Source organism: Scomber scombrus, chromosome 19, assembly GCF_963691925.1.
Source record: "Scomber scombrus chromosome 19, fScoSco1.1, whole genome shotgun sequence".
In the NCBI taxonomy this organism is placed as follows: domain Eukaryota; kingdom Metazoa; phylum Chordata; class Actinopteri; order Scombriformes; family Scombridae; genus Scomber; species Scomber scombrus.
Window position 1 is genome coordinate 14,806,625 of NC_084988.1, and position 27,911 is coordinate 14,834,535.

Here is a 27,911-nt window from a genome sequence, read left to right on the forward strand (position 1 = left end):
TCTTCATTCTAAATTGTAAACAAGTGAATTGTAAACAAAACAATAGCACTAAACACCTTACACATACAGCAAGACATACCCAAGGCACATCCTCGATATTTTAACAAAAACATTTAACTTTCTTGTCCCTTTTTAGTGGACGGGGGGGGGGGGGGGGAGAGATCACCTGAAAATTGTGACATCTAAAAAGTACAATAAAACCAGAGGTATTCAGCAGATGGGTCCTAGAGGGGATGGGGGGCAAATGTATTCACCTCTTTTTAAGCACAAACATTAATAAGCAACACAAAACGTATGTGCTTCTGTGGAAACCAATCAGTGGTTAACTCTGCTTCAAGATACAAGAAGGAAATGTATCTTCTTGAATGTGCTGTTCTGGGAAGTAGACAGTGTTGTCCGTTAAAGTCTGTTAACAGAATTTTGCAATTTGTTCAAAAGGAACAGCGGTGACGCCACTGCTTCTTCCTCTGTGGTGCAGGACCAAAGCACCGAAAAGTCAAAATGTGACAAAGTAGGTTTCCATAGACATTACGAGTTTTCAGTTTCGAAAGTAAAAACTTTTGAAATTGAAAACTTTTCTCTTGATTTTGCTATAATGTCCACGTCAATTTCCTAATAACCACTAACCTTCAACATTTTGCTGTGGTAGTGCTGACTGAAAAGCTTCCTCCTCCCTCCCCAGAGTTATGTTCAGCAGACAGGGCAGAACAAACAAAAGGTCAGAGGCAGGGGAAGTGAAGGGGCGCAGAGGAGTAAATGGGGTAACCTAGAGGGGGATCGGCTGCCTGAACAGTTAGATTCCTCAACATGAAGGGGTGAGCTTGGATGCTGTAGCGCTCCTCGTCATCATTAGTAGCATAGAGAAGCTCCCAGGACAAGTTTGCCCACTGGCCTCGCACCCCTTCTCCATTCAGTCGGCCTACCTGCACCAGCTGCTCCTGCAAGGACAGGACTCGCCCTGTGTAGGTACCCTGTGGACAAGCACAGTCATATTGCATTTCACTGGGATTCACTTCTTCAAACTGCAATTTTGAATCACTTCAGTTTTATGCCAGTAACCGAAAAAGAGTGGGCTGTATGTAAGGTAACATCAGAAATGCTGTGGCTGAGACAGAATGTAAACAAGCATGCATGTGTGCAATTACCATAGCAAGGTCATGTCCTAGAGAGAAGAGGAAGGGTTTCTCCTGAAGAATGCTGTCATGCCAACCTTTCTCTGTCACCAGTCCAATGTACCAGTCCCTTTCGTATTCTTCCAAGGTGCTAAACAGCTCCTCATGGGACTCCATGGGCCCTAAGCTTGCTTGATCAAACAGCAGCTTGAAACTGAACCTTGAAATAACAAAACCACAGGGAAAGAAGTTAGTGAAATCATGGGTGCTCTGAGCAAATAAATTCTACTTACTGAATTTTACCTGAAAGCCCGGAGTGCAAGCTGGTAAAGTTCTTTACTTGATGAGAGCCAATCAAGTCCTTCGGTCCATGGTACCTCTCCACAATAGAGCTTGAAGACGTAACTGGGGCTGGTGAAGGCAGACTCTGCCCCCAGTGAGACAAGACATGAAAGTGCAACCTGAGCGTGCAGCTCTTTCAAGGCTTCATCCTCCTTTAGACCTTTGGTCATGTCCTCAGAGGTCTCTACCTGCACAGCACGCCCAAACCGCCCCAAGGTAAACCTAAACCAGTCCTCGGGGAACAAAGGCCTGAGCTGCAGCAAGCGGGATGGTAGTAATGGTGCTGTCCTCCATCCTGTCGGTAGGTTGAACACCTCTGATTGCTGGCAGCTGAAATTTAAATGAGGGAGAGAGCCTGGACTCTCTCTAAAGACCTCTGAGTTACGGCCTTTATCCACCGCCGGCATCCCTATGCCCAGTCCTAGAGGCTGCAGCGGCTGCAGGGCCGATAGAGCCATGTTCTCAAAAAGACTGTCCATCTCCACAGAGCCTGGAAGAGAGGCCCCCGTCTGCAGCATTGTGTGTCCAGGCTGGACTTCTGCAGACACTAATGCCACTGTCCGCCTGGCTGGTTGGGGTCCAAATAAGTCATCCTCATCTGACCAATCGCCAAAGGATGTCAAGCTGGAGCTGTCTTGTCTGAACCTGAGAGAAGACACATTAGATTCCACCAAGACAACCTCTGGTGGCTGGTTGCAAGTAGTCTGGGCCAGCTGTGAAGACTGGGACTTTCTGCCTCCTACACCTGGCCCTTCTTCACTGCTCCACAGGAATCCTTTATGCTTCTGAACGCAGTACCGTAGGAGCAACCAGACCAGTGCTTTCAGGAAGTCATCCTGAAGTTTCCTCAAGTTGTCATGAGAGTCAATGATACCAGAGAGCACATTTCGGGCGTCGGAGTAGACCCGAACCGCAAGGGCGGCGCAAGGCGTGAGAGCATTCCCCCAATGCAGGTTGAAGCCCTGTGTAAAACCGAGCCGTTCAGGACGCTCAAAAGCAGCCTCGAACACCTCATCCACCCTCCGTGCTTCTACGGTGTGGCAAGATGTCTCCTGCAGCTCCAGACCCTGGAAAAAAATCACAATAGACTGTGTAAATCTTGATATGAATAACTGCACTTATTCATAATACACAAACAGAAATATACTCTACCTTAATGTTGACAGTACAATAGCCGTATCCTCTCTCCAGGATCATTATCCATACCATGCGGTCCTGAAAGCGGCCGAGAAAATGAGAGCCTGGGGCTAAGGAACCTATAATAGGGAGAGAAAATCATCAGCCATTCATGCAGCTAACATTTTAGAGATGTGATATGTAAATTGAGGGCAGGAAGAAGGCAAACACAACATATACATCATGTAGTAAGTAAGGGACTCTGGCGCACATCCCTTTCATTTTACATCAGTTGTGCATCTCGGCTGACTGTGTGGATAAAGTGGCAACGGGATGAGCTGCGGTGAGACAAGTACCATCACAGTTGTAAAGGAAGGTCATGATACTGTTTTAACTGGCTGACTGCACAGAGATCTAAATATTAAATCTCTTCTCAGCCTTACATTTCCATTAGTCTCTAAAAATTCACTCCTCTTATCCGACATGGGCTTTTCATTTTTGGAGGCAGAGGACAGCAGGCAGACGTTTATTTCAACACAGATGAAACCTTAGTGGCAAGGTGATGGAGGCTTTTGTTTTAAGTTGACTAGTGCTTGCTTGGCTCAAGGATAATGTCATGTCCCATACCGACATCTCAGAATAGTCCCAGCCTCTACCTCATGATGGGAAGTGACACGCTGGGCAGACTCCTTTCCTGCTCGTTGCTCACTGCTCCGCAGCCCCCAGTGATGGCAGAGCAAAAGAACACTACAAACTGCCATCGTTAGACTGTAAGCATCAACATAACAAGCTCTTATTTTGAATTATACATCACAGCTACAGCAAGCCCAAGCTCACAAAAAAACAATAAGACGACATCACTTCAGTGGTATTATTAAATTCTGAATCATCAATCCATAAATAATGATTTTCATCTTGCACCATTTTTCCCCCCTCTTGCCCCTTCCTGATCGAGCACAGTGAAAAATCCTAGCAGCGGCTCCGTTTGGCCTAAGAGTATTACGCGGTTAATGGTGTGGAAACATTTGGATGTAATGAATACAGATCAGAGCTTTTTTTTTGGGGTCACTTCACAGGAAGCTCAGCTGGATCATACAAGCTCGCATTACTGCCAGCAACTTGAAAGAGCTGCTCACAACAACATTCCTCTTACTGTTAAACCATATGAGGTGATGATTCAATGCTCTTCGATCTGTATACATTCCCTGCTTGACCTACAGGAAAGTTCAGTCGCTGCAATTATGGCCATAATAAGTCATAATACAATGTAGTAATGTCAATAATATTTTTTTAATGAATTTGAGCTCTATAAAAATGTAATGTTTATGCTTCTGAGGGCTGAAAAAGCAAAACAATAAAATAAAATCATAGAAATTATAAAATTTTAAAAAATAAAAGAAATTAATGAAAGCAAAATCTAAATTAAGTTTGATTAGATTTAATTTTAGTTACAGTACTGATACTTTGATTAATCAATTTGTTAACCGACTTAAAATAAAATAATAAATAATAAGATTATAATAATAATAAAAGATTTTTGGTAATCAAAACAACAAATTATTGGCAGTCCAACTTTGATATGAAGATGTAATAAATGGGATAAATATTCTGGCATACACTAGCCGAACACCACAATGTAACATGAAGTTTATAGAAACATTCTTTACCTGTAACATTTGTCGTTTAAAGAAGAAAAAAAACCCATCACAGACAGAAAAGATATAAAGCATATATATAAACTAACCCAGTGACCCTCTCGCAAAGGCTGTCCTCAGAGCGGACGCCAGACTTCCACTCATCTGCTGGTAGAAGATGGAGTCCGGGCAAGGACAGGCGGTACCAACAGGGCCTGGCCAACTGCGCTGAGGCCGGGGGAACCCCACCAAGAAGATGGGCAGAGTGAAGAGGGGCAGCAGAGGGGCAGAGAGCAGGGCAGATAGGGTCACCACTGCCAGCAGCAAGGGGCACAGGGAGGCGTTAAGAGCCAGCAGAGTTCCCGCTGACTGACGGCGCTGCTTCTTCTCAGTCCACGATGTCACCAGCACAGTCAGGGTGAACTTTAGCTTGGCTAGGAACTGGGTCAGTCTGTCAATCAGGAGGCCAACCTGGATCACACAAGCAAACACTACTGACTATACTGAACTGCCATGTGGTCTGATCAGCTGATACCCGTGTAATAAAATGTATGTTTTGGTGATTTTATCTGCAAAACCAACCCAGTTTTTGACACAATAAAATTTGTAATGCATACACTATTTTGATATTATATTTTATTAACCAAGGCTTGGTAATAAGATAAAAATGTACAGTAAGTTGGAAAACGTGGTGATAGGTTGGAGAAAATGTACTCCAATTTTACATTTTGATAAGACTACTTTTTTTAAGATTAACATTTTTTCAGAAATGAAATATACCATGCCCTGTCAACAAATAAGTGTGCTTTTTACAGCTGTATTACATGTAAATTATTGAATGAAGCAGCAACACTTAGATTTGGCAGTGACATTCAGCGAGAAACAAACAACGTGTAGATATAAGGGAACACGTTAATTTTGACCTCACCAGAAGAAGCTGAACTCCAGTGCCCAGGTTGTCCCACCCTGGCAGCATATTGTTTCCAGCTACCAGCCGCACCAAGATCACCACAACCATCTGGAGCAGAGCATCCTCTGAGCTCTGCCACACCTGCAAATCAACAAAGAGCCAACCACTGCGCTGAACATCACAGGCAAAAAAATCTGAAGTGTCTGACAAAAACGAGACATGCTCTTGGTGACAAAAACAAAACAACTGTATTTAAGGATGTCAATAATCCTTTAATATTGTTTCAGCTTTCTTTTGAAAAGGAGATCTGTGGCAAATCTGCACAGAGGTAGAAAACAAAGTCCTTATTGTAATTGCATGCTTTGTTCATATTGATACTTAATAAATAGCTGTCAGCTAGAGTGTTTTGTGTGCGTACCACTCTAAAGGCTCGTGTGAATCCCACACTGAGAGAAGCTCTATGGAGCAGCTGCAGAGATTTGTCCATAGACAGGAAAGCAATCATTGCAAATGGAGACACTGTGAAGATAAACACACACTGTAAGTGCTACGTTACACACAACACATCCACATACATGTAAAGAACACTGCTGTTGAGATGTGTAGTTTGGAGAACATCAAAATTAACATTACAACAAGCTCACCAAGATAAAGAAGGACCCTTCGGATCGCTGCAGCAATGAATAATCCTCTGTTCCTCTGTTTGAAAGTCTGGACACTGGACATGCCTTTAGGGTACAAGGGATTGAGCAACACCCCTCCAAAAACATAGGCTCCCTGGATCTCTCTGAGAGCCCAGCAGAGGGAGAAGAGTACCAGGAGGAGGTAGCTGACAGGAGCCTGGGGTCCAGTAATCAAGCTCTGGGACTGAGCTGAACCGATGAAGTGATGCAACAGCCCTGCCTCCGCCATCGCCACTAGTAGCAGGCTCAAATATACAAGCAGCTCCCCACAGCCGAGATTCCATCCAAAAGAACTGGGAGGAGGAGGTGGCGACACCCCTCTACGCAGCCCACAGTCCCCGCAAGCTGCCCTGGAACCTCTGCAGAGCGTGCTAATCTGGCTGAAGTCCAGGCTCAAAAGAAAACCCGTTGAGATGGAGAAGAGAACCACACCCAGCGTCGACGGGATGAAGTAATTACACACAGCTACGCCAGCGGACACGCCAAACATCAGCATCAGCCTGTGGGACAAGACATAACATGACCAGATGTGAATGCAGGAAAAATTTGATGAGTGGCTGATGTGAACTCCCTCTCACCTTTTCTTTTCTTTATTTCTTTAGTTTCAATACGTACCTGGCATTGCTGGACATGGGGGACCCTCCTAAGCCAAACACGAGAGCCTGCTCCATGCCCCAGAGGAGCAGGGCATCCAGGGGAGGCAGTATGCCCAGCGCCCACAGCAGAGGTAGGATGAAGAACAGCACATGTAAAACCTGGCTGGCCAGTTGGAGTTCAGGCACAGGGCCCGAGAACCTAAATTACAGGAGGAGATTGACTGTGTTACAGCAGCACTGAGACTGTAAAATACAGCAGCAGAATGTGAAAGGGCTGACAAGATAACTGTATAGTAGTTGCTCACCTATCTGCCAAGTCCACAGCAATGAAAATGAAAATGTAGAGAGGCCGGGTTAGTGGGGTGATCTCGTAAGTGTCCTGTGCCTGGAAAGTGGCTGTCTCTGTAGCTGTATTTACAATGAGGGAATACTCCGCTATACACAGAGTCACCCAACTCAGGACGAAGACTACCAGGGATACACTTATACTGCCGTAGAGAGTGGTCAGTCTGCCAAGGAACACGTACCATGTCCCGAAGCCACAGAGCACCCCAGCCAGTACTGTATGCACCACCACATTCAGCCCAAACCTCTTCCCAGGGGCAATGAATCGCACTGTTTCTGGGCTGACACAGTGGGTAAATTCTACTTCTTCTTCATCAACTAGGATGTTGGGTGCACCGAGCCTCTCCACTGTGCCACTCCTCCGTGCAGCGTAAAATGCCAGGGCCTGGACACCCGCTGCAGCCCCGAACATAAGCATACCAGAGAGCACTGCGGCATGGAGCTCCTGAAGCAGGTGCAGCTGGCAGAGCAGAGTACCAATGCCCCCAAAAAGCCATGGTGTCAAGAACAGGACTGCCTGATTGACATAGACATATGGCGGGGCACAGTAGCCCAACTTGAAGCGTGGACCCCCCAACACTGTCTGGGGGAAGCGCTTCCAGAAGAACTCCTGCTTGTACTCATTGAGAAGGGGCACATCTGGCCCCATTCTGACCATTCCCGAAGGAGTGGCAGGTCATCTCCACACAGCTGAAGGAGGGTTTCCATTCATCGTCCCACACTCAATGTGAAATCTGAAATGAAGCACACCTAAGGTTAGGCAATGGAGCAATAATTGTTACAAGCAAACTTGGAATCCACCAGATACCTTCATACAATAATACAAATGAATTATAATACATTTAATTAATATCACACTTTCCATTCATACTGAAATTCACAGTGCTACAGTATTAATAACATAGACTACACAACATAAGGAAAATAATAAGAGTTAAGATGAAAAGAGGCCTATTTACGGATGACAAATTAAAGGAAAAACCAGCTTTAATGTGCCTTGGCATGAATACTACAGTCTCCGAACTCTACTGGAGGGATGAACACCGTTCTTCTAAAAGATATTCCCTCATTTGGTGTTTGATGATGGTGGTGGAGAGTGCTGTCTAACAGTCCGGTCCAAAATCTCCCATAGGTGTTTGTTGGTGTTCTTCTCATAGATCTAGATGCACACGTCACTTTAGTCACTGTTCCTATTGAAACATCAGCCAGCTGAGCCGTAGTTGACTGAAGCTCCTGACATCCGTGCCCCAACAATGAACCCTCTTTCAAAGTTACTTAGGTATTTTCCTCTTGCCATCTTGATATAAAATCAGAATCAACTGCTCATCATCTTAATACATACCACAGACCATGACTGGATGTTAATTGCTTAATTGTGCTATGCTTTCACACAAACTCAAGCTCCATCAAAAGCAACTAATAAAAGTTTCAAACAGCAATATGATGTCAAATATTTTTGCTGAATTTGTGGGAACTTCTCTTGAGAGTGACAAAGTAACTTATTACAGCTGTCAAACTGTTTACAAAATAATCTGCCTACCACTGCACAGACATGTCTGAAAATCCTAATATGCACTTGGACTAATATTATTAATCGGTCGATAGGTGGGAAAAACAGAAGAAAAAAAAATACAAATCATTATCACAGCAACAACGAAACTCTACGTGAATGGGCTGGTTTGTAGTTTATTGTCAGGATTATACGCACCAAGTCTGCTTTAAAGGGTCAGTTTTAATAACAAAGGATCCATCACTAACCCAGGTTCACCCAGAGGAGCAACAGCTACTGAGTTGCCATGAAAACACAACACACAGGCAGCATTACGTGGGCTAACCTGTTCAAGCTCGACCCCTCTAATATCAGCAAACTAGGTAAAACCAGAAAACTAAACTGATTCTGCTATTGTCTCTTTACCTTAGCTAGCTATATTATTGTTAGCAGGCGATGCCAGCAAGTCCTTTTCAGCTCGACCATTCGTTAGCTTGCTGTTACTAACATGTAAAATATCAACAACCTGTTGTGTCACTGGTGTGGCATAAACTTACCTTTCACCGCAGAATATCCAACTGCAGACACACTTTTTGTAATATTTGACGATATGGGTAATAATGTGGGGGAAAAGGCGGAAATCGCCAGCATCAACATTAGCTGCTAGCTAACCGCTAGAAAGCCAAGCAACACACTTCGGCATGGACACAAACAGATTGTAGCCAATGAGAACGGAGACAAGGGGAGAGTGAGTCCTCTGATTGGATGGAAACTTGTAAACCCCGCCTCCTACACGCCCAACCCCGTCTCTTCTTCAACCACGCACACACACACATATTTATTATTGCAAACATTGATAGCACAAATCCGTGTTTGGTGTTTTTTTTTTTTTAAAGAAAGGCATTACATTTAATCATATTTACATTCTCGTAGTGCTGCGTTAAAAAAAAAAAAATAGTGACTACTGCACACAAAACTATAACTACTACTTAGGTTTATAAGGAGTGAGAATCACGTCCAGCTGTACTGAATAGCTGTATTATAAACTGCATTTTGCAAAAAGTGGTCATACCTAGCAGTCAAATAGACATACCCCTCCTCAACAAATAAAATGATTTTACCACTTGATTCCACTGAACAGTGAAAAGACCATTTCTCTTTGCAATTATTATTACACCAAATGACACATCCCACAAGGATGTTTATTCTCCTTATCCTGAATAATTTTCCAACTTTGCACTTGCCAGCATCTTTAAATCCTGAATGTAATGCGCTTAGTTGACCCCAAAAATGACATAGGATTAGAAATATTAATATTACATTCTAAATCCTTGTTATTGTGTTGTTAATACAGAAAGAGCAAATCCTACAAGTATTTTATTATTTCAATATAATGAAAGTGATTGTAGCCAAGTGTCCGGTTCCCCAAAATGTTGATTTACTTAGGAAGAAGGAGGGCAAAAAGGAGGATCATGAAGTGATTAACTAAAAAGGCCACAATATCAACACAAAGAAAGACAATAATCTGGGGAAAGGGGGATTAAATTTGTTGATGTTGCTATTCTTCACTGTGACTGAGGGGATAATGGTGGACAGGAGGTTGTGTTTCCTTGTCATCTTGAAAAAGCAATTTTTGTTCTGTGTGGGACACAATGAACCGTCACGACAACATGTATTATATCCTGTAATCCTCCCATAGCACCACTCATTTTAAATCATTGCTCTGTTTTTGTAACTGCTGCCTGAAAAAGAATGTCTTGAATACTTGAATTAAGATTTAAGAGTCATTAAAGGAGAAACACAAATGCAATTAAAGCTGTAACAACCAATGAACAGGCACTCCACTATGTGGTGCTAGAAAACACACACTAAATGTACATTATGTTGCTGAATATCAAATGTAGACCACGCACTTTAAATTTCATGTATATCAAAGGAAGTTTGTGACATAAGGCTTTACTTCCTGTTGCTAGTAGAAAGTGTTACGCCAGCAGATCATAACTGTAGCATTTCATTTAGTGGAGGCTGCTTTATATGCGTACACATTTTCCATGCGTACAGCTTCCTCTTTATCATGAATGCATCATGCATCATGAAGGTCTTGAGATTTCACTGACCAAATTTTAGATGGACCTGTTGAATTTAGGAGTTTCGAAAAGTTGCATACCTGTAAAATGCCTAAATGGTGTGTTGTTACATGACCTATGACATCATCATTTGGGGTATTGACTATTCCTTCGCAATTTAGTGTCTCATTAGTCTCAGGGTTACACAAAGCAAATTTCAAATTAATCCAATGAACTCTCTAGGAAGAGTTTCAAAATGTTTGCATATAACAGGGGAAAAACACACAGAAATTTAAAATGGTCATCTGTTGGGCACAGATGATGAACGCCAATGTGAGATACATCTGAAATTATGAGAGCAATGTATGTACCAAATTTTGTGAATATCGGAGCAACTGCGTCCCAACTGCAGCCTACCACACATTAGGGGGCGCTATAGAGCCTACTAAATGTACATGAGCCAAAAATACTAAAAATAATTAGGGGGTGCTATAGAGCTGGTGCCAAGCCTAATTACGATATTATATATTTGCTAGCTCTAACATGGGTACAAAGTTTCTGAGTTTTTGTGCATTCTAAAGGCCTTGAACATGTGTTTGGAAAAAGGTTAATTGATACAGAAAATCCAAAATGGCTGATTTCCTATCAGGTGAAAAAATGTCCAAAAAAAATGTCTGGAATGATCAGAGGTCCCACTGAATTTAATGAGCATTAACGCAACTTTATCCCGACGGGCACTATGGAGCCCGCTGACCATGCCTGAATCCAATCACGACAGAGCCATTTTCTTATGTGCGCGCCAATTTTCATGAGTTTTCATGCATCTCAAGCCCCTAAACAATGCAATGGTGTTCCAGAATAATACAAAAGGTTCCTCACACATTCAGTGCCAGGGACCACTGGGCCGTTGTGCTTGGGCCCTAAATATCATGGAGTGAAAAAAGGCTGATACGAAATTGGCCTATCAACAAAAAGCAGACCATCTGACTGTGCTGTGAAAATGTCCCAATTCCCAATGAACTTACAAAAACAGGTTATTTGTCTGCTGTTTGTTGTGTTACCTTGTTTTTTTTTGCATTTGCACCGAGGAACACGCTTTGAGTGATTGAAATAATGTGATAAATGACATACAAGCTCAATAATGTGATGAATCACACTCAAGCCCAGAAATGAATAGCAGTTAAGATTTAATGCGTCTGCTCTCACCAAAAATGTTTACAGAAAATAAAAGCATTTTCCTTTTCATTCTAATTGTCACTCTCAGTCCATTCTGTTATCTGTATTTTCCTTCTCATTCCCTCTTTATTCCAGGGAGCCTCACTGGAAACAAATTACAGGAAAATGACAAGCGACAACAATAACTCAATGACAGATTTCAAGAGAGGCAATATGGCAAGATTGTTTTTGAACAGAGGATGTGTGTGTGTGGATGAAAAATGAACCCGGGACATAATATGCACCTTCTGAAAACAAAATAATTTATATTTTGCTGATGACCTGTAGCTGGTTGCCATCAATAGCCAAATGTCGGGAGAACATTTTTACAGCCGCAATTTCAAGTCAAGTGAGGATGTTGGCGTAATTGTAACCTCCACTGGAGCACTTCTGGCGTTAATACAAGCTGGTAAATGTGTAACGCATGTGGAGTTTAATGTTGTTCATCCATTACGTATACTCTGCATAATGCTTTGATAAGCACTGCACAAGATGCTGTATTATCTGCGGCATCAAACATCAATCAATGTCCTCATCCCTCTCACTTCCCCCACGACACAGCCCCCCAACACTGGAACCTGAGTAGATAGCAGTGAAAACATGGTCCATTCAGCAATTATTCACAGAGTCTTGGACTAATGGTGCTCTGAATGCACAGACACAGCAAATGTAGGGAGTTAGTGGACCAGCAGTAATGGCCCCATACAGAGCATGTGTTTTTCTATGTGTACATGAGTGTATGTGTGTGTGTGTATGTGTGTGTGTGTATGTGTGTGTATGTGTGTGTGTGTGTGTGTGTGTGTGTGTGTGTGTGTGTGTGTGTGTGTGTGTGGGTGAGGGGGAGGGCGGGGGGTTGGGGGGTCGGGGGCGGCATCATCTATAACTGATTCACGACAAGCACAAACACGTCTAATTATGAATCCAGATTACAACAGTAGAGACCAACTCTCTCACCCCCTTTCTCTTTCTCCCTCTCGTCCCCTCCCGCCCGAGCCGGGCTCCATATCAGGCAGATGAAAACATAACCTGTCACATTCCATCCCATTAAACCGGCTACGAACCATGTGGTCTGCTCACATGGAGGAGAGAGGGAGGGAGATAGACAGAGAAAGCAGTGCATCTGGGTTCACTCAGAACTGATGAATTATTCACAATCTTTATGCTAATGTCATTTTAATGTTAGAAATACTGACAGATATGCAAAAAGAAATGTATAAGGCAGTATACTCACTATAGGCTTACACTACACAGACATACAATTGCATTAAAAACATTTATACTTCTAACATATCCATACTGCACATACTGTACACAAATATCACATGTGTAATTATCCTTTGCAATACCTAATGCATTAGAGCACTCTCACTGTGCATTAGTTTCTTTTTTTTAATTTTTTTAGTGTGAGTCCATCAGATGCCATTTGATGTCAGGCAGAGCAAGGTAATGACAGTGCACTCACTTGCACAGTCATTAGCCCAGCTTAATGCTGGGAATTAACACAAATTAAGAGAAGTTAAGTACATGCATTAGAGAAGCTTGTTTGGGGGGAGCTTTTCACTTCTGCTCTCTAGAATTGCTTTGTGAGTTCAACAAAGGCTACGCAGACAAGAAACACAAATACACGGATCCGTCCTCTGCTGATAAATTACTACCTGCAGCGGAAAAGGTGAATTAATTTAAGGCCGATTAGCAGTGTCATAGAGGGCGAGCAAATGGAGCTCTAAGGACACCTAGTGGTCACACCGACATCACTGATGCATTAACTCTGCAGTTGATGTTGGTGGAGGGAATATTAAAGGAAATGTTGATTTTTTTGTTTTGTTTCAATATTACAACTCGTAAACCAATTCAAGGTGGTGTGCTTTGGTGAAGTGTTGAGGTCTTTAATTTTGGTGTTGTTTCATTTACAATTTAAGACATAGAGATTATTACCTAAAAGTGGATCTCAGCTCAATTGTTAAGTCTAGTGGAACAAAAATGAACAGGTCTCAAGAAGAGTAAAACAATAATTTAACTTTAAAAAAGGTTGTTCACCATACATTTTATTAAAGGTCCCAGGATGAAAGGTTTTTGATGACATAGTACAGGTCGTATCTTCCACATTTACTGCAAGGCTCATACTAGTGTTTCTACAACACTACTAGACTAAATTGACAGGATGTCAGGGAGGATTATAATCTCATGTGCATCAGAACTAACATCATAAATGTCGAGCGGAGTAGGTTACTGGTTCATTTCCAGTTACAACACATGAGATTTGTCTATTAGAGGCGAAACCGTGGTGGGCTTTTCGAAAAGAGGCTAACATGATAAAACTGACAATCTCTGAAATCCATTTGGACCTCATTCAAGATTACATCTTTATCTGAGTGATTGCAGATTATTGTCCGCAGAGAGGTGTGCTAAAGCTGGATTATCCACTTGTTGGGGATGCATTTGACCCGATGGACACAACATGCCAGCCTCACACGCCCTTACATCTGTGAGTGTTTTTTCACTTGTCTGGGGCCAAGGATAGGATAGCAGTAGAAATGACACCAAAACCTCTCATCCTCAGATTACCATGGTTAGTGATCCACATATGTGGGTAGAACATAAAGTCAGTCATTATAAATGCATTTGAAAGGGATGCACTACACGCCCCCATAAGAAGCCTAATTTTCTTTATTATATTTCAAAGAGCAGCAAGGGTTCATTTATTTACATGTGAGGTCCTTCAATTTTAAAAAGTTTAGAAAGGTATTTATTGTGTCAAAAAAAGAAAAGGCACTTGAATTCCCTTATGCTCAGACAAATATATAGATGCTCATATTAAGGAAAACTTTAAAACACCTTCAATAAAGTATATTATGTATATATATATTAATGTCCTACATTCTGTGGCAGGACAAAAACACACTTTGGTATTTTACCACATCACAGTAAAGTCTGTCTCATGTTCACCTTTGGATTATGTACTGATTGACACGGAGTATCTTCTGGCACCTACATGGGTGGATGTTTACCATCGTTTGGGTATCTGGAATACAATAATGTAGACTTTCAAACTTCTTCTGTTTCCTTAGAAAGGTCTGCCACATTTTAAAGAAACACAATCTCTCTAGAAACTGTGGCTTTACCAACCTGCTGTCTTGCTCCTGGTTGGGATACGTGATGATGACTCTGTTCCCATCAAGAAGGAGACCCGTGGTTGGCAGGTTGCTTCCTGTCCTTCGGATATGTCTGAGGGTAATGTCACTTTGGCCGCTTCGACCAGCATTACTGTGCTTGTGCTTCCTGTCTGAGATTGGGAATAAACATACTGTAGGTGTGAGGTTTGGAGAGCTGGAACCAGAAGTGCTAATTACTATGTACATTGTAATACTGAGAAGTTTGTCCTTTTTACTCTGCTACAACTTGAATAAACATATCTCTTCATTTAATCTATACATGCTTATCTCAAGAATAATGTTTTGCGCAATTATAGTCATCAAGAAACTCATAATTTGGAAGAGGAGAGATGTCACACTCACATTTGTGTGTGTAATGAGGTTGGGCCTCGTCCATGTTACTTGGAAGGATATCATGACCACACATTAAGTTCTGCAGGCCTCCACTTATACTCATTCCTCTTAGAGGAGTGTTACGAGGCATGAGGGGTAGGAGTCCAGGTAGATTTATTTCAGTGGCAAGAAGAGAAGCTCCAGGGCACTGGGGACATGGCTTTAAAGAAATATTAAATAAGGATCACGAGGAGACAAAAGTAATACCCAAGTATACATAATCAGATATTGGGATAATATAATCTTTTAAGTGCCTTAGAGGCAAACTCAATGCCCTTTCTAACGTAACCCTGTTTCTCTTTTCTCCACCCTCCTATGGCTACAACTGTCACTACAGTGTGTCCCCTCCATGCACACACTTGGCAAGGGATTGGTGATTAGATTGCTTGTTGTTCCACATATATAAGCATCTTATATGGGGAGAATAGTAATTACTACTCATCAATAACAATGTTCAAATTCAAACAAAAGCACATAGAGGCATAAAATGAGAGTGACAATTGAGGTGGCAGTTATGAGAGTCAATGGGGGGGGGGGGTTTGTGTTTGTGTTTTTTAATGAGAAAACCCAGGATCCCTGCCCTGTCATTTCCACATCTACGATTAACAAGCAGAGGGGGTCGTGTTGACCTGACTAATAGGGGGTAAATCCACTGGTGCATTATCGGCCGGGCACATTTCATCTAATCAGCAGGATGATGCCAGCAGGCTTAGGCTGCTTTTAATTCAGAGCTGCAGGAGAATTACAGCCCTGGTCTCTCATTACAAGAACATCAAATCAGTCAGACTAAAAGAGTTTGATCCATGCTTTTCCCTTTTTTGGATCACTGCTGTTGGTTGCTGTTATTGTTGCTTCTTTCGGTTGGACTAAATCTTACATGATAAGGCCCATTATGAGGTTTTACACAAACAGGATCTTTCTTTATTCGTAATTCAGTCATATTCACAGTAAAGCAGCAAAGTGTGGAGAAAAAAGATTCCTTTCCTGAAAACTCTAACCACACACTTCTGTTTTTGATTGGAAGGTAGATATGTACATATACTGAGTATTTCTCAGTCAGTAGGGATGTGCGTGTGGAGTTCTCACTGATGCATCTGCAGTGAGGAGTTCAGCTCTGGTCCTTTCTTCCAGTGTGACCATCACTCCATCCAGGACCTGCAACCGTGACAGACGAAGCACGACTGCAGGCCTGTGGAGAGAATTGCGTGCCACCTGAAATAAAAAACAAAAATGAGCCTGTTTTATGAAATGCATTACTCTGACCCTAACTACAACAATTTAATATCGGAACCTAATGAAGCCTTCCCTGAGACATCTGGGAGAAATATGTTGCTATGTGGGTCCCAAACATAGCAATCATGTTCCTAACAGCTATTCCAGTGACCCAGCTGACAGCAGCCAATAGTTCCCTGCCCAGCTGAGGGCACCCTCTGTCCAGGGTACAAATCCAGCCCATCCAGTGAAAGAATTGTATGTTCCTCCAGGACACTGCTGCTGTGATTAGGTTGTGAGTGCGTGCCAGTGGATGTCCAGTGGAGAAGAGGAGACAGAATTTGGCAAGGGAACATGGGTGAAGTAGAGATCTCATGCGGGCAACAGCAGGAGTATAGTCTCAAGGGTGGCTGTTGGCTTCTACCCCCTGGCAGGATTAACCCCCTCCTATGGGAAGAGAAGGGGGATGGGGTCGAGCAGTAAAGAGGCCACCACAGCTGAGCATGGCCCTGTGGACGATGGGGAGGCCATGGGCTGCATGCTCTGCTCAGGCCTGATCCATGAGCTCCAGATGGGTGATGTAACTGGTCCAATAGCTGCCTGCCATTTGGTCAACGGATTTGTCTCTGATGCCGGCCAGTTTGAGGCGCAGCAGACGGCCCATCATGTAATCACTTAATTTGGAACCACTGTTACACTGGGTTAGTGGTTTGGATAGTGCAAGTGAGAAACTGAGCCTGTAAGCGTGCTTTTGATAATTTGTTTACGAGTGAAAGAGTTCTAAGAGTCCTGTGACTAACAGCTATTGGATTAATGTCTGTGTAAAGCTTCTAACAGCAAAAGGACCATGGACACTAATCTATACCAGTTCAGAACACCTAATTCGGATAAATACCCAAACAAACTGGGAATACTCACAGGATTGCCAACAACAGAGAGCTCCGTTAGTGAGGGAAGAACTTCTAGTTTGTCGAGCTCTGTGATGTCCTACAAAAAATAGAGGAAAAAAAAGATTTTTCAAAAAAAATGTCATTCCCTCTTTTAACTTTACTTTCCCACTGGCTGTAGCCGGCTGTATGGTGATAATGCAGACATATGTATTAGGGCAGAACCTCTCATAAATTTGGTGTTGGGAGGATAGAAGCAGCTGATGGGAGAGATTACATATGTGAGCTCTCATTAATCTCATGAGAGAGTTTGGGCATGCAACTGGGCATGGGGGTGTTTTCTCTTATTCCCAGATTTATGGTTAGACTTGGCTGTGATTCAAAGACACCCCCCTAAAGTGAGGACTGGTGCGTTGTGATGATTGCTGTATATTTAAGTCTTAATTGAATGCATGAAAACATTAAGGAAGGGAAGGGAAGAAGGAACTGACAACATAAAAGCAAATCACTTGCCCTGTGTGAGAAGGAGATGCAGACTGAGAAGCTGATTACACGTTATCCTGATTGTTCCCCTCTGTCTTCATACACACTGCCCTGACCTTCAATCAAACTTGATTCTCCTTAATGCTACCCCTCGCATGCCACAGTGGGGTGGTAATGACTCATGATTACTATACTTCATGTCTTACTTTGCAAATGCAGGGGAAAGTAATACTGCTGCGCGCTTAATAAAATATATTCTCAAACATCTGACACATTTTGCATATGAACCAATCAGCAGAAGTTGGTGGTAAACCAAAGAACTACACAAAAGATGACTATGACCTTGGTGGTCACCTCAGGAAATTACAGTGCTGAAGCAATTTAATTGAATATCTGAATATGCTGTATTAAATAATATTCCTGAAAAAATCCAGTGTGTCATGAGGCCTGACAGTGTACCTGCAGCTTGTTCATGCCGAGGAAAAGCTTGCGGAGCTCCATCAGAGGATTTAAATGGTTGAGCTCCCGGATCCGATTCTCTGCTAGGTGCAGTTCTAGCAGGACACTCTGCGCTATGAAAGAGTTCTCAGCCAGGGCTTTGATCCTGTTCCTGTCTAGCACAAGCTCTCGGAGCTGGTGAAGACCCTCCAAGCCCTCCACCTGGCTGATCTCATTACCTAGGGAGAGAGCAAAGCTTATCAAAACAATAATCTTTCTCTAGATAAAATAGAATAAGAGAGAAGGGGAAAAAAGGAAAAAATAGTAAATTACGTAAATTCCCCCAAAATTGAAGAAATTAATTAGTTTAAGGCAATACAAACGTTTGCAGGGTGTTTGTTGTTTACCCTGGTGTAAAAGGCACTGAAATTAAAGAGACAGTTTTGAAAGGTTTCTAAAAAAAATGTAAAAAAGGAAGTGAGGACAAGTGCTGTAAGGTGGCCTTTGTGGGACAAATCTCTCTGACAAAGCAAAACTCAATCAAAAGCCATCAAAAGCTGTTAAAAAGAAAGTCAGTCATTCTTTTCTTCAACTCCCCCACCTGGCCTAAGGTCTATGGGAGTCTTATGCTCGCAGTGCTTGCCTTTTCACAGGCTCTATACACAGCACTTTCAACAGAAATTGTATGGGAGGGATGGTGCGTGAACCCTACATACCTTGAAGGAAGAGTGCTTTAAGATTGGTGAGCCTGCTGAGCTGCAGATTGGCCATATTGGAGATGCCATTGTAACTCAAATGCAACACCTCCAGGCTGCCCATCAGAGGCTCGAGGCTGCCAGTGGGCCCAGCTTCCCTTAAACACAGTCACAGAATGACAGTTTACAACCTCTGTGGTTAAGTGAACATCTCTTTCTCCCCCCTGCTGCTCCATTTAACTGGTCAGACCTCACAGGTGCAGACCGCCTCAAGGCAATCACAGTCTGGGCAAACAAAAGAGGGACAGTCAGTGCACTGTTTATGTACTGGTTTCTTCAAAAGTACAGTGTGATTATTCCATTACTCACACAATATACTGTACCGACAGTATACAAACTTTCAGCTTATTTAAGGGTTAACATTAACTAAGTTTGAGGTGAAATTTAGAACAATTTCTTGAAACAATGTTGTAACCTAGATTTCATGTGGATTTATGGGCAACAGCTCTGACTGAAATCTGAATGAACTGTCAAGAGAAAGTTCATACATTAGCTGGTCAGTGCTGCCCCCTAATGGTCACAGTTTACAATCAAACATTTCTAGTAACTGTAAAATGTCAAAACAAACAGGTACATTTCAGTTTTAGATAAAAATCTATTTTCCTTTGCTGAAATATGAACTGTGTTATATTACCTGTTGCCTTTGGATGGGTTCTGTTGGCCGTAACCACTGGAGTGGACTTTGCTGTAAAGTAACTGTCTGTTTGTCAGATGAGTCTTCTGCCTGGGCAGGATGGACTCAATGTGGTTGTAATTTAAACACAGAGCCTGCAAATAAGACAATACATATAATTTATTTGTCCACGGATCAAGTATTTGTCATTTATATTTTTGAAACTGTGTAATTTGTACTTTTATGTTGGGGAGGTAGATGAGGCCTGAGAAGGAGGTGAGGTTGTTGTGGTCTAAGTTGACACTGCGCAGGCTAGAGAACAGGTCAGCTGGGGATAGATCAACCATCCTGTGGGAACCAAATCACCTTTTTTTTTTAGCTTCGTCTTTTAACACCTTACTTTTTAGTATTTTAAATTTCAGATTGAGGTTGTCACCTTATGGAGCAGGACTGCAGGTTGAGGTAGGTGATGTCTGTGTAGTTTGAGTGGCCCAACTTTTCTGCTACCATGTCATTGGTTAGGCGCCCTCCAAACATGTCCTTTGCACTTTCACACTCTGTCACTTCCTAGAGAAAACAACAGAAAATAAAACACAAAACATATAATTAAGTGTATTTTATCACTACTACATTATGTTACAGGTTTGATCAGACATACCACTGCAACACCATCCAGTGCTTTTAAGGAGGGCATGTGGAACACCACATATATCCGGTAGTTTTCTAGCCTCTCCAATAAAGGATTCCCATAAAGATCCAAAATGATGAGATTTGTCAATCCCTGAAAAGATGGGATTACATGTAAGAAGAACAGAAGAAAGAAGGACAGTATATGAGCTCAGGTAATACATCAAAAATGCAACAAAATATTTTTCTGCAAAAAATGTTCAGATATAAAATGTTCTTATTTTAAAGGTTTATTAGATGCTCACCTTTAGATAGTAGATATCTCGTGATATACAAATCTGGTTGTTCCCAACATAAAGCTCAAGAAGTGAGCGAACTCTGTGGATGCCATACAGGGACGTGATACAGTTATTCTCCACAGACAGAAAGAACAAGTTGGGTAGCTGGTCAAGGACCGAGGTGTCCAGACTAGAGAGATGATTTCCATCTAAACTCAGTTTATTTAAACAGTGCAGGTTTGAGAGTCCTAGAAGAGACAGAGAGAAGAGACAGACAGTAATAAAAAATGGCTACTGTCCTGTTATTTCTGGGTTTAAGAATTCAATAAAAAGAAACGTATAAATATCGTAATGCTGTGATTTTTCAGCTTCATTGTCAAGTTGATATTGTTACCGACCATTGAGTGTGCTGATGTTGTTGTTGTTGAGGAGGAGCTCTTCCAGCTTCAGGCAGCTATCCAGCCCCTCCACTTTAGAGATGTCATTATCATTGAAAGAAGCCCACCGCAGGTTGACCAGTTTATTCAGATTGATCAGCTTAGAAATCCTTTGGCTGTCAAGGTTCAGGGCAGTTATCTGGTCAAAATCAAGGACCACAAGCACATTAAAAATGTATAAAATATTAAAGATGTTAATCTTGTGATCCATTTTAATTAATAATACCAATATCAATATCATGCACCTCCTGGAGGTAGCATTTCTCTGAAACATTAAAAATGCATTTGTGTAAGATTCGCTCCTTCACAAGGAAACCTACATTCCACTGGCTCACCTTTGCAGTCCAGTCTGGCCCCAGGTCTCGGTTGAGGCCCCAGGGTGCTGGACTGAGTAGACGCAGGAGGTGGGCTGTTGACAGCAAGCTGAGACTGCGGGGACGTTCACTGTTAGTACGTGAGTGAGCCAGAAGAGATGTCTGCGAGCACAGTGTCAACAGGTCTGATTGAATTACAGCACATCCTGAAAAATGGATGTTCACATACTGCAACCTTCTATGGAGCATTTAACTAATTCAACAACAGTTTACACTTTGCATACAATAGAAATGAAAATAAAAAATATACATTAAATATAATGTATATAAACATTAATATCTGCAAAATTTTAACCTGGTTAATCTTGGATGCAGCAGCCATCTGAACAGCATCAGCAGCCTCTTCCTCTGCTACCAGCACATCGTCCAGGTGTGTGAGAGTCGTGAGACGGCCCAATACAGTCATTCTGACTGCCTCCGACTGAAAAGCAGCAAAAAAGCTTTGGTGTATACCTCCAACATCTGCCTTGTAAAAAATCCATAATTACAGGGCACTTCCAGAACAATGCAGCACATACTGTATGCATATGCTGAATATGAAATTAGTATTAGTATTTTGAGCTTTATATTTAAATTTCATTCAATTTTTGATCACAGAACGCACCCTGTTCCAGGGATTGTATCGGGTGTCTAGTTTCAGCAGGGCAGGTGTGTGTTTTCTCAGCACAGCTGTATCCTCTCTGGCATTGGTCAACTTGTTCCACCGCACGTCAAGCTCTTTGAGCTGCCCCAACCCTCTCAGCCCCTCTAGAGTCACTAGGCGGTTATAGCTGGCATCCAAAAACTCAAGGTTGGGCTGCAATTTAGGTAAGAGACACAATGAATATTTATACTTCTATTTAATGCTGTGGTCCAAAATCATATACAGTATAAGACAATAAAAATGCTGCTTCCTAATGACTTTACACACACATTCTTTAGTTTAATTTTCTATTGTGACTCTTACCATGTGAGAAATGTCATCCAGGCGTGTGAACTCGTTGAAGCTGATGGTTAGATGCCGCAGAGCTGTGATGCGGGAAATTTCTTTTATTTTGCTCAGACTGTTGCCGTGGAGGTTCAGCACCTGGAGATTCAACACATTGATGAGAGCTCATTGTGACTGCATGAACTGCTTTCAATATCAAACCCTCATTTAAAAAGCAAGAATACTTACAGTGATCTGACTGAGGACATTGGCTCTGGCCACGTTAAGGAGAATTTTTTCATCCAAGCTCAACAACCTGGGCTGCGGTTTCAGCACAGGTTCCATGTTGAGGACTCCCTTGTCCAGGATGATATCATTGGAAGGAGTACCATGTCTGTCTGTGTTACGGCCCGGCAATGCAGGTTGTTCTTGGTCCTAATAACAGCACGCCAAAAGGCTTTAAAAGATGAGTATTCATGGATAGGTTCACAATTATCAACTTGTGGTGAGTGTTGTGTGAAATCAGTTTTAAAATGTATGTGCAACCAGTGAAAAGAAGTATAGATCAGAATTATGTGTTATCATCTGTTAGCCATGAAAACAAAAATTGGCTTCACGTTTTCAAAAAATGAAGTTTAAAAAAGAATACATCCAGTGCTTCAACTATACCGTTGTGCATTATAAAATTATATATAATATAGAGATAACATCTCTAAAGGGTGTAACACATGGGAAGAATTTAAATAGTCCAGTAATAGATGACCAATGTAAAATGTCATGTTATCAAACGGTAAAGAAACCAATTGTTTACCCCAGTGATGTATTCAAAATATATGATGTACTCAGGCAAGACAAGCTCATGATCAAACACGAACCACTGTCTTCGTCGGGGACTGCACTCAGAACCAGTGTGTGTTTTGGAGGAGCGGGGTCTCTCTGAAAAAAAACCCCAAATAACCAGAATTTATTGTACAATACTGAATAAAAAATCTTTGTTTTCATTCCTTCTGATATACCTTCACTCATTGCAGTTTTATGCTTAATGTCCACATTGCAATATACAGAGAAAGCTTTGGGATAGTTGCTTCTTTCCACAGTTTCTCCCTCTCGGATTGGTGTGCTGTGGCCCACGAACACTTTGCAGACACTAACCTGCCCTACAGAGAAAAAAACACAGCATTTTGGCTTTTGAGAAAAAAAAGTCCCAGTTAAAAGGAAAGTGATATAATACTAGGAGCAAAATTAACCCACCGTGTCTGAAGGGGATTGTGTCCGTACTGTTCTTGGAGTGCCCTTGGTGGGCCTGGCGGAGTGCGTACTCAATTCTGGGCTGTTCGGACACAATCAGGCTATTGGATAAAGGTATCGCACCTTCTCTTCCCAAGGCCTAATTCAAAGTTAATATGGTAAAATTCAGCAAGCTTTTGACCTCATGGAAAATTAGATAGATATTGTATAAGATGATATAATAGAATTTGCTCATTTAAATATGACTCATGTATAATTATTTCTGCATATTAGAGGGGGATTGAGGGTGTTGTGTAAAAATTCCCAATTACAGCAGTAAACACACCTTCAATTGTTCTGGCGTTTTGAAGCCTTCCTCTAGAATGCACAAAATGTCGTCATCCTCACTGTTTTTTGCAGGGTAAGCAATGTAGAATAAATGCTCCAGCCGTCGTCTGTAAGTCCTGCTTAAAACGTTTATATTTGATTTAAACTAATAATGGATAGTACTGTTATTGTCAAATCATGTCAAGTTATTAGTGAAATCTCAAAAGTGATTGCTTTTCATTCATACAGCTCAGTTAGACTTACTGTGAAAAGGTAACAGACTCTTCACTGGCTAGCAGGGTATGTAGTCTGTCCTCAAAGCGAAGCCTCAAAGCACTGTTGTGGATGCGGATAACTCTAGTTATCTTAATGCCAGTGATGCGGTGAATCTTGTAGTCCAAATGAGAGAAGCGGGAAAGCAGGAGGTCACAACAGGAAGTAAACCTGCAACACATAACACAGAACATTGAGGAGGTGAGGGAAGTTTCCCCTTTTCAAGAATAAGTTGCATGAGGATTGTAGTTACTGCACAATTAACAAAACCACATAAGTACCAAGGGTCTGTGGAGCAGCCTTCTTCCAAACGAATATTTCCAACACTTTCTAACTCCATCAGCAGAAACTGGACAGTATACTCCATTCTGTTTGTAGCTCGGCCCAAATCCCACTCATACCAACATTCAATTCTGCATGAAGAAAAATAAATATTATTTCTATGCTTCTTAGAAGAAAAATGTAATGTACGAGGATCAATTCTACAAATTTTTTATCCAAACATGCAACTAACTCATCCAGTCTCCTGGTCCATAGCATCAGCCTCTCCTTCAGTAATTCGATCTTTCGGAGTATTTTTTTCTCTGTGGTGGGATCACAACTGACGTCAGTGTTTGGGTCACTTTTGTCAGTTAAACCTTCCACCAGATGGAGAGGTCCATCCTCAGACGTACACGCAGACTTCTTGCAGCCAGCCGGCTTCTTGTAGAGCTCACGTTCAAGCTAGGAATGCATTCAAATAAACATAAGTCTCTTAACATAAGAGCGTCAATCTGCATCTGAAGATAACAGCTATATAACTTATCCTGTTCTCTTATTACAGCGATTAAAAATGATTTCTAAAACGTTTCTAGAATTGCACGTACATTTTTGAGGGTGCGATTGAGTGTTCTGATGCATTCTTCAGGAAACTGCAACAAGGTTTTCTTCTTCTCTATAAAACTGAACCGGGCCTCTGCCAGATTCCTCTGAGCAGTGCGCACACGCATGTTGTAATACATCATCTTCTTCATCACAGTAGACTAAAAGAAAAAAGAGAAGACTTTAACTGGGAGCTGATGATTCAATGAGATGCAACAGAGTAAAAAAACCCCACAGACCTTCATTTTAAATTAAAGATTTTAAATTCAAATGTAACATTCATTATGATCAATATGCCAAAGCTTCAAAAGATATCAAATATGTCAATTTGAACAAAAAGGAAAATGTGCTTGTGATGCATAAGACATAATAAATAAACCAAAAGACACTGAGAGGAGCTCTGTTTAATGCAGAGGTCCCACTGGTCTTCACCGTACCTCAGCTGCCTCCTTGACTTGCTTGCTTGAGACATCGTAGGTGTCAAGACGCAGGAGGCCCGGCATGTGGTAAAGAACGTGTGTGGCATAGTTACACAGCAGACACACTGGGTTTGGGGTTGACGTGGGGTCCTTCAGTGCTAGTTCTCTCAGATGAGGTAAACGGGCAAGCAGGGTCAGCTCCTGTTACAACAACAAAACACACAGGCTTATAAGCCAGCAGGGTTTCAGTGGGTCTGTCGAGTCTGAAGTTGTGCCCTAAAAAACCCCCACTGTCCACCAACAGGAAATTAAGATTTTTGATTTTTTTTTTCATTTTATAAGAACCACAAAAAGTCAAATTGGTTGTTATAAGGCAGCTACTGGAGATACATGGCATGTGTTTTACAATATGCCAAATGTATCCTTCAGTTAGATTATCAGTAATTAAAAAGAGCTGGATAGTATAATAGAAAAGTTTAGACAAATCAGATCTAATGCGGCAACTTGTAAATGCAAAGTGATGAAAAGAACATTGAAAAGAAACTTTAAATATTACACAGATAAATAAAAAATAAAACAAACATTTCTTTTGAAACTGCCATTTATTTAATTCTTTCCCCTGTACTTGCAGTATAACAGCTAAAAAGAAATGCTGCATTGTAATGATAAAGGGGCTTTGACAAATTGAAAAACACAGTGTTTGATTCAACATTTGTTGCAACACCCTGGGCCCTCCTTGCAATGAAAGATATTCCTGCAATCCACCTTTTGTCCTATTCCAGCCTTTGCTTTAAAGAATGCAATTATTGTCCAGGGTCGGGGTGTTAACTTCAATCACAGCTACAACCACAAAACCTTTTGTTTCCTGTCAGAATGTCCTTGAACCAGACAAAGACTTGGTTAAAATGCTCTGAATCAGTGAGCGTTTGTCCGCCACAGTATATGTCTAAGATGTAAAACTGAATAACAAGAACTCAACCCACATATCAAAATGAAAGATTATTTATTTGTTTAAATGTCATGAATGTATATCCATGAATCTAGAATAGCAAAAATGAAGTTATTATTCTCAATAACTCAATAAAGGCCTTGTGTACCCAGTGAATTGTAGAAACTGAAAATCTGAACTGGCCAGGACCCTGACATTTCACAATAATTTTAAATGCACTTTTTTCAGATCAAGGATTTTAATAATATATTTTTTTTAATAAGTATGAAAACTTTTTACAGAAGGAATTTGAAAGCATTTTCTGTTTTTAATCTTACCTTAAAGGAGCTGATCTTGTTCCCAGACAGATTAATATGCTGAAGACTGACGTTAGGATCAAGGCTATGCCCTTATGAGAAAGTACAAAATGATTTAATCTTTTTCAAACAGCTCGCTGAATCTCAATTAAACTTAAAAAGAAAACACAGAGGACTGTAAGAACCTACCAATCTTTTCAATATTATTGTCAGCAAGGTTTAGCTCTTTGAGGTTTAGAAGCGTGTTCAAGCCCTTTAGAAAAAAAACCAACCACACAAAACAGGCAACTGTTCAAAAATGGGAGCGTGTTACTTTGACAAAACATACACATTCATGTTAACTGACTAAATTGTGGGTAAAAAATACTGGTGAGACGGATAGATAGATAGATAGATAGATAGATAGATAGATAGATAGATAGATAGATAGATAGATAGATAGATAGATAGATAGATAGATAGATAGATAGATAGGCAAAATCATCATTGGTTCTCCAAACCTGTATCTGTGTTATGCAGTTATTGTTGAGCCACAGGACTTCTATGTTAATCTGCAATTCCAAATTATTTATTTCACAGATTTGATTATCGTATAGATAGAGTTTCTCTAGTTGAAGGCAATTCTGCAATCCAGATATTTCCTGTAATTGAGAGAAAATGGATAAAATTACAAGAGTGTAGTGTGCTACACCATACACCAAAAATATTTTTTTCATTAGATTTCACAGAGGAGGGAAAATCATGGTTACAGAACCCCAGCACTAAAGCAAAAAATTGTATTCATTTTCAATATAAACCATGGGCTGTAATAATCAAAAGATACAAATATTTAAATTATATTATTAATTATAATTGTTATCAGTAGAGTAACATTACTAGACATCTTAGCAGCATGGCAGACTTACAGTCAGATGACACTGGACTACCCAGAGCTCTTGGAGCAAAGGACAGCACTCAAGACCCTCAATGTGTTTTATGTTCTGGCCTACTATGGTAAGCTGGCGCAGTCTTGGGAAGAATGAAAGCCCAACCATGCGAGGAAAACCGGAGAAGAAGATCTCCAGGGAGCTGATGTTGCCCCCTTCTTGAGCAATTTTTTCATAGGAGACCCCATTGACCATGCACTGTTGAGGAAAATAATCATGTTTTTAATTATGCAAGGCCTCGTCACCTGTGATGAGTAAGTAAAAAACACAATGGCAATAGAAAAAACATTTCAGCTGTTGTATTCACTTCCCTGAGAATAGTTAGTAGCAAACATTTGATATCAACCTAAATTAGATACCATTTATAATGTTATACTCACCAGTTCTTTAACTACCTCCTCGTCGCCGCGATGTTTTTGTTTCTCACTCTGTATCATAACTTTCTGTCCTGAAATGAAGTGCAGCTGAGCTAAAACGAATTATTTAGCTGCTAAAAAAGCACATACTTGTATTTTATTTTTATATTTATCGTCGCCACACATCAAAGCTAAAGTTGCTAATTTAGCAGC

At 41.3% G+C, this 27,911-nt stretch overlaps 2 protein-coding genes across 2 annotated transcripts; both read right to left on the reverse strand.

The window, feature by feature from the left end:
- Positions 1-141: 141 nt before the first annotated feature.
- pcnx4 (pecanex 4) lies at positions 142-8,894 on the reverse strand. Its single transcript, XM_062440241.1, has 11 exons — positions 8,785-8,894; positions 6,699-7,472; positions 6,413-6,592; positions 5,759-6,297; positions 5,533-5,633; positions 5,133-5,255; positions 4,315-4,675; positions 2,607-2,710; positions 1,416-2,521; positions 1,146-1,332; positions 142-971 (listed from the first exon to the last, which is right to left on the reverse strand). Exons 2-11 carry the CDS (start codon positions 7,394-7,396, stop codon positions 720-722), a joined length of 3,651 nt encoding a protein of 1,216 aa, XP_062296225.1. The 5' UTR covers positions 7,397-7,472; positions 8,785-8,894; the 3' UTR covers positions 142-719.
- Positions 8,895-12,981: 4,087 nt separating this feature from the next.
- lrrc9 (leucine rich repeat containing 9) lies at positions 12,982-27,779 on the reverse strand. The gene is made up of 32 exons (XM_062440879.1): positions 27,723-27,779; positions 27,322-27,540; positions 26,917-27,057; positions 26,606-26,669; positions 26,438-26,508; positions 25,190-25,372; positions 24,758-24,913; positions 24,406-24,614; positions 24,173-24,304; positions 23,883-24,062; positions 23,638-23,755; positions 23,316-23,451; positions 23,104-23,221; positions 22,876-22,996; positions 22,314-22,499; positions 22,104-22,223; positions 21,762-21,953; positions 21,453-21,578; positions 21,119-21,259; positions 20,745-20,922; positions 20,374-20,594; positions 20,100-20,222; positions 19,878-20,008; positions 19,681-19,789; positions 19,463-19,596; positions 18,790-18,926; positions 18,095-18,312; positions 17,184-17,252; positions 16,140-16,265; positions 15,024-15,201; positions 14,635-14,791; positions 12,982-12,997 (listed from the first exon to the last, which is right to left on the reverse strand). The coding sequence occupies exons 1-32, from the start codon at positions 27,777-27,779 to the stop codon at positions 12,982-12,984; spliced, it is 4,467 nt and encodes a 1,488-aa protein (XP_062296863.1).
- Between the last annotated feature and the right edge of the window lie 132 nt (positions 27,780-27,911).

Coding starts and splice junctions, on each gene's coding strand:
- pcnx4 (XM_062440241.1), bottom strand. CDS start 7,396: ATGGTCAGAATGGGGCCAGATGTGCCCCTTCTCAATGAGTACAAGCAG. Junction 2,711..4,314: donor CTTTGCGAGAGGGTCACTGG/GTTAGTTTATAT, acceptor TCCCTATTATAG/GTTCCTTAGCCCCAGGCTCT. Junction 2,522..2,606: donor ATTGTACTGTCAACATTAAG/GTAGAGTATATT, acceptor ATTTTTTTCCAG/GGTCTGGAGCTGCAGGAGAC.
- lrrc9 (XM_062440879.1), bottom strand. CDS start 27,779: ATGATACAGAGTGAGAAACAAAAACATCGCGGCGACGAGGAGGTAGTT. Junction 26,670..26,916: donor ACTGCATAACACAGATACAG/GTTTGGAGAACC, acceptor TTTTTTCTAAAG/GGCTTGAACACGCTTCTAAA. Junction 21,260..21,452: donor CTGCATCCAAGATTAACCAG/GTTAAAATTTTG, acceptor CTGTGCTCGCAG/ACATCTCTTCTGGCTCACTC.